This window comes from Podarcis filfolensis (genome assembly GCF_964270895.1).
Source record: "Podarcis filfolensis genome assembly, chromosome: 3".
Lineage (NCBI taxonomy): Eukaryota > Metazoa > Chordata > Lepidosauria > Squamata > Lacertidae > Podarcis > Podarcis filfolensis.
Genome location: NC_139606.1, coordinates 26,169,311 through 26,181,846, shown reverse-complemented (window position 1 = coordinate 26,181,846; position 12,536 = coordinate 26,169,311). Strand labels below are relative to the sequence as shown.

At 43.7% G+C, this 12,536-nt stretch overlaps 2 protein-coding genes across 4 annotated transcripts in view; one reads left to right on the top strand and one right to left on the bottom strand.

The window, feature by feature from the left end:
- The window catches only part of SH3YL1 (SH3 and SYLF domain containing 1), a 476,641-nt gene that overhangs the window by 436,174 nt on the left and 27,931 nt on the right, over positions 1-12,536 (top strand). The window contains exon 1 of one of the 2 annotated variants that reach the window (XM_083607407.1): positions 12,133-12,326. The exons of the other annotated variant lie outside the window; for it this stretch is intronic. Coding sequence (XP_083463533.1) covers position 12,326 — 1 coding nt within the window. The 5' untranslated portion in view covers positions 12,133-12,325. Of the gene's footprint in view, positions 1-12,132; positions 12,327-12,536 lie in introns of those variants that run through there. 2 annotated transcript variants of the gene reach the window in all.
- ACP1 (acid phosphatase 1) lies at positions 1,909-11,942 on the bottom strand. Of its 2 annotated transcripts, none has more exons than XM_083607489.1 (6): positions 11,794-11,942; positions 5,617-5,690; positions 4,955-5,068; positions 3,073-3,134; positions 2,204-2,309; positions 1,909-2,076 (listed from the first exon to the last, which is right to left on the bottom strand). In XM_083607489.1, exons 1-6 carry the CDS (start codon positions 11,834-11,836, stop codon positions 1,999-2,001), a joined length of 477 nt encoding a protein of 158 aa, XP_083463615.1. In that variant the 5' UTR covers positions 11,837-11,942; the 3' UTR covers positions 1,909-1,998. The 2 variants fall into 2 exon arrangements, with proteins under 2 accessions (XP_083463615.1, XP_083463616.1); XM_083607490.1 differs by lacking the exon at positions 4,955-5,068 and adding an exon at positions 4,785-4,898.

The window sequence follows — 12,536 nt, the reverse complement described above, 5'->3', positions numbered from 1 at the left end:
TAGACATTTATTCATGTCAACGCCCTTCAGCATGTGCTTTATGTTATACTGTATGTTGAGTTATTTATTACCCGAAGGAGTTTTGCACTCAGTAGTGTCCTTTACTAGAAGCAGTAAAGCACATTTGTGACACGCTATGGATTTTGCTGCTTGCTTCTGGGTAGCAGAAGCTTTTCTTTGGCTCAGTTTTGAAGCAGCAATAATGAAATGCTTCTCCAAGAAAGGGAGGTGGGGCAAGAGAGAAGCTAAGCAATGCCAACTCGGGAGTCACGTATCAGACATTTTAAGGAATAGGCTGGGATCAAGGATTTAGTTATCTTTTCATGGTCTATCTAGCTCTTCTAAGCCAAGTTGCAATCAACTCAGGGAAAAGTATGGCACCCCATAAAAGGATTCTACCCATGTGCTCTCTTGTACTGCTCTGCATCGTGAGGAACTGAACCTCAAAGAGGTGATAAGAAGGTAAAGGTAAAGGTCCCATGGATGGTTAAGTCCAGTCAAAGGCGACTATGGGGTTGTGGCACTCATCTCGCTTTCAGGCCGAGGGAGCTGGCGTTTGTCCACAGGCAGTTTTCCGGGTCATATGGCCAGCATGACTAAACCGCTACTGGTGCACGGAGGACTGTGACGAGTGCCAGAGCGCACGGAAACACTATTTACCTTCCTGCCGAAGTGGTACCTATTTATCTACTTGCACTGGCATGCTTTCAAACTGGCACAGTCATGAAAGACAGCTTATTTACAAGAAAGAAGATGGGAGAAGAGTATTAAAAGCATCCTTTAAACAATTTAGGAAGAGAAGCTCCGAGGAGTATCAGTAACTGGTGAAGCGACTTGAAAGCAAACCACCAAGGAGGATGTGTTTGATATGATGGGAAAGAAAAACATGATGGAGGCACATAGAAGTTCCAGCATGAGGATATTCAGGAAAGGCATCACAGCTATAAGAGACAGGAGGGTGTAGGCACTAAACATATATCACTTTTTAAAAAGTGGCTAATGTGGTTGTGATCTACAGAATGTTTAACAGTGGCTGGGGATCTGTCCTTCCAGTGAGCACTCAGGGCTGATTTCCTTAAGAATGGATAGGTTTGATCTTCTTGCAGTCCATGGGACTCTCAAGAGTCTCCTCCAGCACCATAATTCAAAAGCAGGGCTGTGTATACTTATGATTAAAAAGAAGGTAATGCCGAAATTATGTTGTGTGGAAATTAACATGGTTGTAGTTTGCATATGTTAGGGCAAGTGAAGCAAATTAATTAATTTGCTCGGCTTCCGTTAGTACACATGATCTGCAAAGAACACTTTATGCCATGCACACTGCTCCAAGACTTCACAAGGCTGTATTTATCCTCTTTCAAGCATCATCTGAGCAGCTACTAAAGGCTAGATTTTGTTTTAATAAATAGGGGGGGGAAAGAGAGACCAAGACTCTAGGAGACTGTACTATGCATCAAGAGACCACACATAGAACTTATTCTGTGGTTATTCAGACTTGTGAAATTCATACAGCTCAACAACTCTATATGGCTGTAAGTCTCTCTCTCTTTCAAATCACAAATAATGGAAAAAGTAAAAAGAGACTGTTTTGTTAAGTCTTCAGTTCTTAATCATGTGACAAAACATCCAAAAAATACTTCTAAGAAAGATGTTTAAGATTTAAAAGTACCATACATACAATTAGCAATGGAAAACAGACATAGGTGTATCATATTTAGAGTATGCATACAGGAATTCTTTTACATATTATGTGGAATATGTATACCAAGAATCACACACATTTATTTTGTCAGTACTGGATGCTTTCCCCCTTATATAGATGCTTGATCAAGGTCAATATTAATTTTATAAGCCTACCATTTCTCAAGTACAAGGTGCTGTGCACATCATGAAATGCTAAAAAAGGACTTATTTTTAGAATCTTTACAATTTAATATCAATTGAGAATAATTTTACAGAACAGCTAAATATTATTTGCTTTCAGAAACACTTGCCCCATTAATGAGGTTTCTCCAAAAATGCTTTACAGCATCTAAGGCACTGTTGATAAACAGTTTCAAAATCTTCATCAGTCCCCTATAGAAAGAAGCAGAGACAAAAAATAAAATGAACCAATTTAAGTTAAACAGATTTCTTTATTACAACACTGATTGCTACAACACTGATTTTGAGTTAAAAAGGACTAATAGAATTGAATACTTACATAGTACGGATCTTCAATAATAAGCTGCTTTTGTGGATCATAGCTCCCAAGCAGCTCAATCTGAGATTTGCAGTTTTGAACACTATTGCTTTTTCTTTTCAGATCTCTACAAGACAAAAGTTTAGGCAACTTTTTGTCATTAAGTGTGGCATGTCTTTCTTTCTTTTTTCCTTTGACACCAAGATATCCTTAGAGTTTGCAGTGCATAAAGGAAACCAAAATCACAGTGTATAAAGAAAAAAACCACACACTTTTAACAGTGTGATGTGATTTAGTACGCAGCATCTAACACACATGTTTTTATGTAATGTTGTACCAAAGTATAAATGTAAGTTATGGAATACCAACACTATGGAGCCAAAAATACTAATGAGAGGCTCAGGAAATAAATGCAACAGTTTCAGAACATTGACTTGAAATAACACCTGGATCCACCAGAAATATAGATTTCATACAGCAGCCTGTTCTCCTCTTGCAGAGTAATCCTGGCAATCATTTGCTCAAATGAGGAATAGATTACTATAATGCAAAAGGTACAATGCTATTCCATCTGTTCCCTGACTATTCCTAGGGATCATCATCCTTTAGACCCAGAATGGGGAACCTGTGTTCATCCAGCTGTGTTTGAATTAAACCCCCATCATCTCTATGCATTGACCATGCTGGCCAGAGCTGAGGGTAGTTCAATAACACCTGGAATTTAATCTGTTTCCCTCCCCATGTTTTAGACGAAGGGTGTAGTTGGAATACTCTTTAAGGGCTTTAGCATCTATTAGGAGGCACTAAATGTAGCAAACAACCCATTTAGGCTAGAATAATCAGAACTATCATCATCTATAAGCAAAAAGCACATAGTTTTCACAACTTACCGTAAGTTACTTTCATCCATACAAAGCATATAATCAAACGTCAGGAAATCATCTTTTGTAACCTAGAATTTAACAAATATGTTTAAACACTGTTAACAGAGATCCATGTCACAACTATTCTTAATTAAAAAAAAATGCAAAATAAGGTTAAGCCAGTGTTGCAGTGATGGCAGTTAGCAATACATATTTAAAATTCTAAAGCCAAACAACATTTATGTATGCTAACTGACAGCTGCAAAGTAAGCAGCTCAGAAATCAATTGTAGAAAAATAAAACTGGAGACAGAACAATTAGTGTTTTAGCATTTGGCCAGGAAACATTTACACAAGTTATTGTTCATATTATCTCTCAAAAACCAAACACTGTTCAGAAATTATGGGATAAGGCTGTAATGATTACGACGTAAAAGTATTGTTCAACAATGCGCTCTTCCAAAGATGCCATCAGTTCTTCTTTTGAACTGTGATAACATTCAGAACACATTTTGATGTGTTGAAAACAACAGATGTGAACTATACCATTTAAGCTTTCCTTGTTAAGCTTTTAAATATTTGGGCGGGGGGGGGGGAGAATCAAGATATCAAAAGAAATAGAAGAAAAAGCAGAAGGCAGGCAGAACTGTTTGAGTGCTGAGAGGCTCTAATCTATGCTGAGTTCTATGGGTTTTACATGAAGTGGACTAAAGGGAGTTAAAGGTCAAAAAGGACACCAGTGAAGCTAAAGGAACAATATTAAAAAGATCTGTAAATGGGGAAAACAACTAAAGCAAGACCTCACGAAAGGAAAGAAAAAGTCAGAAGGGAATATGTGACACATCCTTTGTCTAACAGAAATGCTGCAGTTATGAATCCATCTAAAGAAGGTCAGGCCTTAAAGGAATTTTGATAAATTATGTGCATTTATTTTAACAACTGAGACATTGAAATCAATATCATTTAGCCATCTCTTATATCCTACAATTGTCTACTGGAGCAGAGTTGCTTAAGGTCTGAACCAGGAACAGTTTTCACAACGGAGGGAAGCTAATAGTGAGTCTCTATTGGGACTGGTGTGATTTAACTTGTTTATTAATGAACTGTAGCCAGGGGTGAGAAGTCCAAGCCTGCAATCAATACCAAATTCTTTAGTACAGTGGTACCTCGGGTTAAGAATTTAATTCGTTCTGGAGGTCCGTTCTTAACCTGAAACTGTTCTTAACCTGAGGTACCACTTTAGCTAATGGGGCCTCCCACTGCCACCATGGCACGATTTCTGTTCTCATCCTGAAGCAAAGTTCTTAACCCGAGTTACTATTTCAGGGTTAGCGGAGTCTGTAACCTGAAGCGTCTGTAACCAGAGATACCACTGTACTATGAAAAGCCAAATGCAATATGACTCAAAAGGATCTCTTTAAACTGGAGGAATGGGCAACAAAATGGCAAACTAGGTTCATGGCAAGTGATTCACCTTGGCTAGCAAAGAAATAAAATAGTAACATTCCTAACCACTGAAATCATTTCAGTCAGGGAACAGTGTTAACAGGCTCTGGAACACGGCTTCATCCAATCACTTTACGCAGATGCTGTTAGAATTTCCACTGCTCTAACCACGATGACACTGAGTAGTTAAACATTTAATACTTTGCCAATCCATGCGCAATCCAACCTACAGCAGTTACCAAGACTTTTGCACCACCCATAGTTTCCAGAAAACAACAAACAGACTCTTTCTACCTGTCGTGCTTTATGGCCCGTCTGAATGTCATGATTTCTCAGACAACTTAAAGCCCTCGCATCTGGGGAGCGCCCCACATTCCAGTCAGAAACAGCACCGCTGTCTATCACCCACTGTGAACAACAAGAACATATGTATACATACAGTGAAAGCAATATGGGTACAGTACCTGCCTGGCAATATGATTCATGGTAACACCATGTTTCCTCATGCAATTCTGGCCTCGATAATCTGGAGGATTTCCTACTTCATACGTAGATGTTGCTGCACTGTCTATCCTCCACTACAGAAAAACAAGTCAAAATATAATGATAATCTTTATTGCGGTCCAAAAATCCATAACACAGATTCAGAATAAAATGCAAATTCATACAGACAACCCCCCGGGAGAGGGAGACTGAGACGATATTTGTTTAGTCTTAAGTATGATGATCTTTGATACGTATGACTACCGAAAGAAACCTTGCCACGGCCACTGTGATACCATTATACTTGTCCAGAAGATATTTAGTATACTAGGTTTCAGATTTACCTGGCCGATTTGCCAGTAGGGGTTTAATCAATAGATCCCTAGCTTGCTCATATTGTCGGCAATGCAGTAGCATATGCCTCATACAATTGATGTCCTGAGAGCATACACAGAGCCTATTCTGATAAGGGATGCCTCTCAGTCTGCCATTTAGCACTTCTGATGGAAATAGATTTAATCTGGCTTTGGTAAAGAGATGCTGATAAATTGGTACAGAAAGATTTCTAAGATATGCAGGTAAGGTCAAAATATTTATATCATGCTAACAGAATGGCGGCTTTGGTGGCTAAAATAAAACTTACCTTGTTTTCAATGTTTCCCTCAGTCACAAGTTTCCTAAAAACAGCTTCGGCTATGGGAGAGCGGCAAATGTTCCCTGTGGAAATAAAGATTTGATCCAGTGACTCTAAAATGCAATCTCTCACACCTGTGTTCTTAAAGTGAAACATTCCAGAACCTGTGGAGGTAGATGTGAAGAATTGAAGAAAGCCACAGAGTTTATCAGCTCCCCCTTCTGTGCAGTTTCACAGCAGTGTTCACTTCCTGACTTCCACATCTGGCTTGCGAGAAGCCCATTATTGGTCACCAATAGCAACCAACTTTTAGCAGAGGTGGATTGTTGCAAGTCAGTACACATCAGTATTCTATGGGCTGTATTGGTTTCCAGTAGCATTGCTGACAATGTATTATGACAGATTGAATTATATATCCCCAAAAGACAATTTCACCAACACATTCCACTGAAATCACCAGCATTTCCAGATTTTAAGCCTAGTTCCTAAGCCACCTAGTTTAGGAAATCACAGCAGACTTTTCCACTGAGTAACAACTACCGTATTTTTCGTCCCATAGGACGCTCCGTCCCATAGGACGCACCTACTTTTTTGGGGGGGAAATAAAGGGAAAAATTTTTCCCTTTATTTCCCCCCCAAAACCAGGTTGGGGAACAGTGGGATGGCGGCGCTGCGCCTCCCTGCTGTCCCCCGAGCTTGTGGGGCTGGCCGATGTCCGCAAGCCTTGCGCGCCCGGGGGAACTCCCCCCGGGCGCGCAAGGCTTGCGGACACCTGCGTGAAGCACGGGGCATCCTCCGGAGGGTGCCCCGTGCTCCGCACTGCCGGCTGCCGCCCGCAAGCCGTGCGCACCCGGGGGGAGTTCCCCCGGGCGCGCAAGGCTTGCGGACACCTGCACGAAGCACGGGGCGTCCTCCGGAGGGCATCCCGTGCTCCGCGCTGCAGGCTGCCACCTGCAAGCCTTGCGCGCCCGGGGGGAGTCCCCCCCGGTGTGCAAGGCTTGCCAACACCTGCGTGAAGCACGGGGCGTCCTCCGAAGGGCACCCCGTGCTCCGCGCTGCAGGCTGCCACCCGCAAGCCGTGCGCGCCCGGGGGGAGTTCCCCCAGGCGCGCAAGGCTTGCGGACACCTGCGTGAAGCACGGGGCGTCCTCCGAAGGGCGCCCAGTGATCCGCGCTGCAGGCTGCCGCCTGCAAGCCTTGCGCACCCGGGGGAACTCCCCCCGGGCGCGCAAGGCTTGCGGATAGCTTCCTGGAGCCTGGAGAGCGAGAGGCGTCGGTGCACACCGACGCCTCTCGCTCTCCAGGCTTCAGCGAAAGCCTGCATTCGCCCCATAGGACGCACACACATTTCCCCTTCATTTTTGGAGGGGAAAAAGTGCGTCCTATAGGGCGAAAAATACGGTACCTGCTTTGACTCAAGCTACAAGTACACTGTAATGCAGTCCTTAACTCCATACTAGTAAAAGACAAGGGGGAGGTATTAACTCATTTCTGTCCCATCTCCTTTCCCTACAAAATAAATCTTATATCTGAAACCTTGAGGTGTTTACTTGGGAGTAAGTCATATTGTATTTAATATGATTTGTTCCCCTGAGTAGACACAGATAGAATTGTGCTCCAAGACAAACTACAGGCCAACCTTCTCCTTGCACCTCAACATAATGGGTATAAAAGTGGCGTACCTAACTCATTGTTTGCATTGGGAAGGGGGTCATTAATGGATAATCCCTCTTCTGATACTAAAACAGTAAAGGTAGGATTACTATTTGGTTTCAGTCTGTTCATCACTCTGCAGCAACACAATTTCCAATGACAACATGCACACATTCTCGTTTTGGCTGCCAATGGTCTACAGTGCAACTTTAACGTAGCTACTAAGCATATAATAACTATCTCCTGGGACCTCAATTAGACCAAGAGTGAGTGTCTCTCTAATCCAGCATCCTTTTCACACAGCAGCCAACCAAATGTTCCCAGGAAGCACATAAGCAGGACTTGACAGCACCTTCCCTCTCCAGTATTCTGTCCCCTCCAGCTGCTAGTATTTAGAGCTACACTAACAGCTTCGCCCTCCTGTGCTGGAAGAGGACTAGATTAGGCAGAGAACCCCATCAGCAAAGTGTGTTGGTGGGGTGTTCACAGCCAAATTTCAATACTGACCTCAAATGGCAGATAGAGGCTACTGCCAGCAGGAACTCACAAAATGTGTGCCAGTGCAGGATTCACCGGCTCTTCAGCTGGCTCTGATGCCATCAGTTGATGGCCATGGGCTCAGCCTAGGATCTGGTGTAGTGAAGAGGAACTTTTTCATGTTGCCCCAATGTGAGTGGTGGGGCTGTGGATGCAGTGGTGTACACACTGCTGCATCAACTCCTGCTGTTGCCAGTCAGGAGTTTTAGTTCAGCTCTGGATGCCTCTTCCATGTCCAGTCATGGCTGAAGCTGTTGATGAATCAATCCTTCATGACTATGTCTGATCTCCTTTTAAAGTTATCCCTGTCCAATGGCCAAAACCACACATCGTGGAAGCAAATGAAGTTAACTATGTGTCGCACAGAGAAGACTCCCTGGAAAAGACCCTGATGTTGGGAAAGATGGAGGGCACGAGGAGAAGGGGACGACAGAGGACGAGATGGTTGGATAGTGTCTTCGAAGCTACAAACATGAGTCTGACCAAACTGCGGGAGGCAGTGGAAGACAGAAGTGCTCTGGTCCATGGGATCACAAAGAGTCGGACACGACTAAACAACAACAACAACAAATGTGTCACACAAATAGGTATTGTCTTCTAACTACGTCCAATCTACTGCCAATCAATTTAATTGAGTAGCACCCAACTTCCAAGCAGTGTTCGAAACTCTCAATGCTCTAGGTGCATTTTGCGACAGGGAATTTCATTAGCGTGAGCAGCTTCTGAGCTCTGGGCGCAGTACTACACCCATGATTTCAGATTAAAACTGCAGAGTGTAAGGACAGGGGGACCTTTTTCTGCCTCCTCACTTCCAGCTACTCTCTGAAGACTGGACAAGAGACCCTCTTAGTAATATTAGGGGGTTGGGCAGGGGAAGGATGAGACCATATGGGAAATGAACATAATATTTTAGCTGCAGTTCATTCATTTTCAGCTTTGTCTCCTTGTTATTAAAAAAGTGTGCCTAGACATTCTGTTGTTGCACCCATAACCTGGGTTTAAGGTGCCATTTAGCTCCTAGTTTTCATATCTCAGTTTCTAACACTGCTTCTAAGTGTTGAAGGAGAGAGCTCTATCTACAGTCTCCACACCATGCTGCCGGACCCTAGTCTAATCCTAGTTGAACACTGTTTCCAAAAGCAACCAGCCAGGATTAAAAGCAGGATTTCTAAATGTAGACAGAGAAAAACTGTATCACTATCATTTGTTTAGAGATTTTAAGAGACGTCATCCACTCTCTCAGCTGCAGCACCTCCATCATCACAATTTAATCAAGCAAAAAGGTTTCATAAAGTGATATCTCATCTTCTACTTCACATGTGGGCAAAGGAATGAGATATATCAGGCATAATCCACTGAATGATTGTTGTGCATGCCTCACTGAAACATAGTCCAGACTGTACAACTATGGGCAGGGCCCATGTTTAGATGCATCTATTTGATTTTTACCAATTGATGCATGTTTCAAAATAGTCATTTCATGTTTCTTTTGCCCCAGAAGCAATGAGGCTGGGCAGAATAACAGCAATCTAATAAGGAGGCTGTAGCTTCCATAAAATTCCTCTCCTGCTTTCACACTGCAGGGTAGTTTCAGTGCCAGCTATCAGGAAAAGGTTTATCCATTTCTTCCAGAGGATTTTTTGACTGAATACCAGGAGCTGTAATCGGCTCCTATCAACATCTGGTGGCCCTTAAAACCCCAAATGATTTGGCTTCCCTTTTTTAAATAGAAGTATTATTCTTTAAATATTTTTCTCAGCAGGCGACACTTTTGAACCCCAGGACTACACTGGTTAAATTGAGAGGTTTCAACTTGTCCACCAATCTAAGAAAAAGGGTGAAGGGCCAATGTCACCTCTTTTTACCTTTATAAAAGAACCTTTCTTTTTTCTTTCTCTGTCTGGCATGACACCATTTCTAGAAAGTCAGCACCAGAGACTTAGGAAACAGGGCATTCTCAAAAGAATGCCACGAGAGAGAGAGAGAGAGAGAGAGAGAGAGAGAGAGAGAGAGAGAGATCTTCTCTCTCTAAGACCTTCTAATAATGACAGCATGCCTGTGGGAGAATTTTTTGCCAAGATAAAGAGATGCTTTATTTTCGCTCTCCAGGGCAGGACTGGGGCAGATGGAGTCCTTCCTACACCAGTGATGCCCTAGGGACCAACAGGAATATTAAAGCAAAGCTATGCACTTTGGAGTAAGCCCCATAATTCAGTGGTACTTCTGAGCAAATGTAGCAGCATACAGCCTTCATTTCTGTTGTTACTCTTCCCATTTCTTTCTCACATGTACTGTACACCACAAGAGATCCACAGACATGTTACTCTTCAAGTATTAAGTAACTTATAGTCTGCTATGTAAAGAATATCCACTACTCCTATTACAAACCAAAAGCAGAGGCTAAGTGATATTTGACCAGCTTTATATTTTGCAAATCAATGTAAACATAGGACATGTACCGGTGAAATAAAAGCTGAAGACTTAATAACTTCCCATTCTTCAGTGGAACGATACTTTGCAGATAAATTGCAGGCACATACTATGCAGGCACTGGTGTCTCCAGCTTTGTTTGCTCTCTCCCTCCTCTGTCCTAACCAATAAGAAATGAAGATAAGCCCTCACACACTTGGGCCCACTGCTACCACAGGGATGTAGGGTGGCACCCTCTGCTGCCATGAGGAGACCTGGCAAGGCTCTCTGCAGCTGCGAGGAAGTGTGATGCACCCTCCACCACTGCAGGGAGGTATGGTGGGACCCTCTGCCCTCGTGGGGGGCAGCAAGGCCCTCCGCCACCGCAGATATATATCGTGATATATCAAGATATCATATTTAGCTGGTGATATATTGTGATGTTGAAAACAAGGTATCACCCAGCCCTAGTATCCAAGTTGTATCTTACCTTCCCAACTCAGCCATTCCTCAGGGGAGGTGATGGTGGTGGGAAACCACTAAACTCACCAATGTCCCTTCCCATTACTAGGATAAACATAGTTCTGCCAGTGCCACAAAGGAAGGTGGAAGATCTGAACCAGGAGATCATCAGAAAGTAGGGTTGCCACCTGTCCTGTATAATACAGGATTGTTCCGCATTTCAGTGTAAAATGCTGAGTCCTGTATTGACAGATTTGTCCTGTATTTCAGGCCTTCTCTCTCTGTCTGCCAAGTTACAGACCCCCTCCAAACGCATGAGTAATAGATTACCACTGTATTATAAAGCCAGGGGGAGGTGGTGTTATGTAAAACAGTCTCCTTCCATCACCACAGAGAGCACGGCAGCTTCTGTCCTACTCCAAATGTAAATGTTTCTCGCTTCTAGGCAGCTCTTGTATGTACAAGTTTTAAGAGATTTAGTGGATTCCACTCTGGCCGCCCATCTCTTTCTTCACAAGTAAGAATGCCGTGGCTCTTCTAGCTGCTCCTGGCTTAGCTCTTCTGATATACAGTGGTACCTCGGGTTAAGTACTTAATTCGTTCCGGAGGTCCGTTCTTAACCTGAAACTGTTCTTAACCTGAAGCACCACTTTAGCTAATGGGGCCTCCCGCTGCCGCCGCACTGCCAGAGCATGATTTCTGTTCTCATCCTGAAGCAAAGTTCTTAACCCGAGGTACTATTTCTGGGTTAGCGGAGTCTGTAACCTGAAGCGTATGTAACCCGAGGTACCACTGTAATTGGGGGAGGAAACAGAACAGCTTAAAGATAGTGAACTGAATAATATGAATGTGCAGCACATTTTTGTATTCCAAGTCCATGAACATATTTTGTTAGCTTGCATAACACTTCTTCTTCTTCTTCTTATTATTATTATTATTTTCTTGTTGTTGTTTCTTCTTCTTCTTGTTGTTCTTATTACTATTACCGCTACTACAACTACCCACTCTAGGCGGTTTCCAACACATAGAAAAGCATAATGATGAAACCCCATGCATTTTTATTTTTATTTTTAAAAAGCTGCGTCTTTACCTCCCCCATTCTCCACCCCCCCCCCTTTCCACTCACCCAGGCAAACGAATAAAACGGACTTAGCTTCCCCGGCCGCCATGCTCTCTCTTTCTCTCAGGAACCGCCAACAGGACCAAGCAGCGAAAGCGGCAGTTCGGAGGCCCTCGCAACTGTCGCGAAAAGCCGCCCTTCCCGCTTTACGGCAGCCGGCGGCCGTCTTCGTATAATGCCTGAGTGGCGGGGTGGGGGGGGGCGAAATGAGAAGGATACGAAATAAAGTTGAAATAATAATGTTTTTTTAATTCCCCTTCAGGAGTTGACGCCCCCGAGCTCTCTTTCGCGGATTCGATCCCAACGTTAGAGAAAAGAAAATCAGGCGCGTGGTTTAGACGACTATCGCGCCTCACGCCCGCCCATGCACCTGCTCCAGGTGAGCAGCAGCAGCAGCTGCTGCTGCCTCTTACAAGGCGGGGTCTTTAGAGTGGAACGCAGGGATAGTTTCTGTCGCGAGTGGTTGGCTGCATTGCTGTAGATACTCCCGAGGCTTTCCCAAGCCAGGGGTGGGTGTGGATGGTACCTTTCTGGAAGCAGTAAGTAGGCTTGGTTGGTGTGGATATGGGGGAGGGGGGAATTTGGAAGGTGGTGGTGGTGGGGAAGAGAGGAATTGGAGTTTGGGGGAAAAGTATACGTGGGATGTGTCTTTACCATATTTATTCCCCAGGTTTCCCTAGTTCATCCCTGTCTAGTTTTCTAAGTCCAGTCCCCCCCCCCCACATGAGGGGCTTGCAAATCTTTAAAAG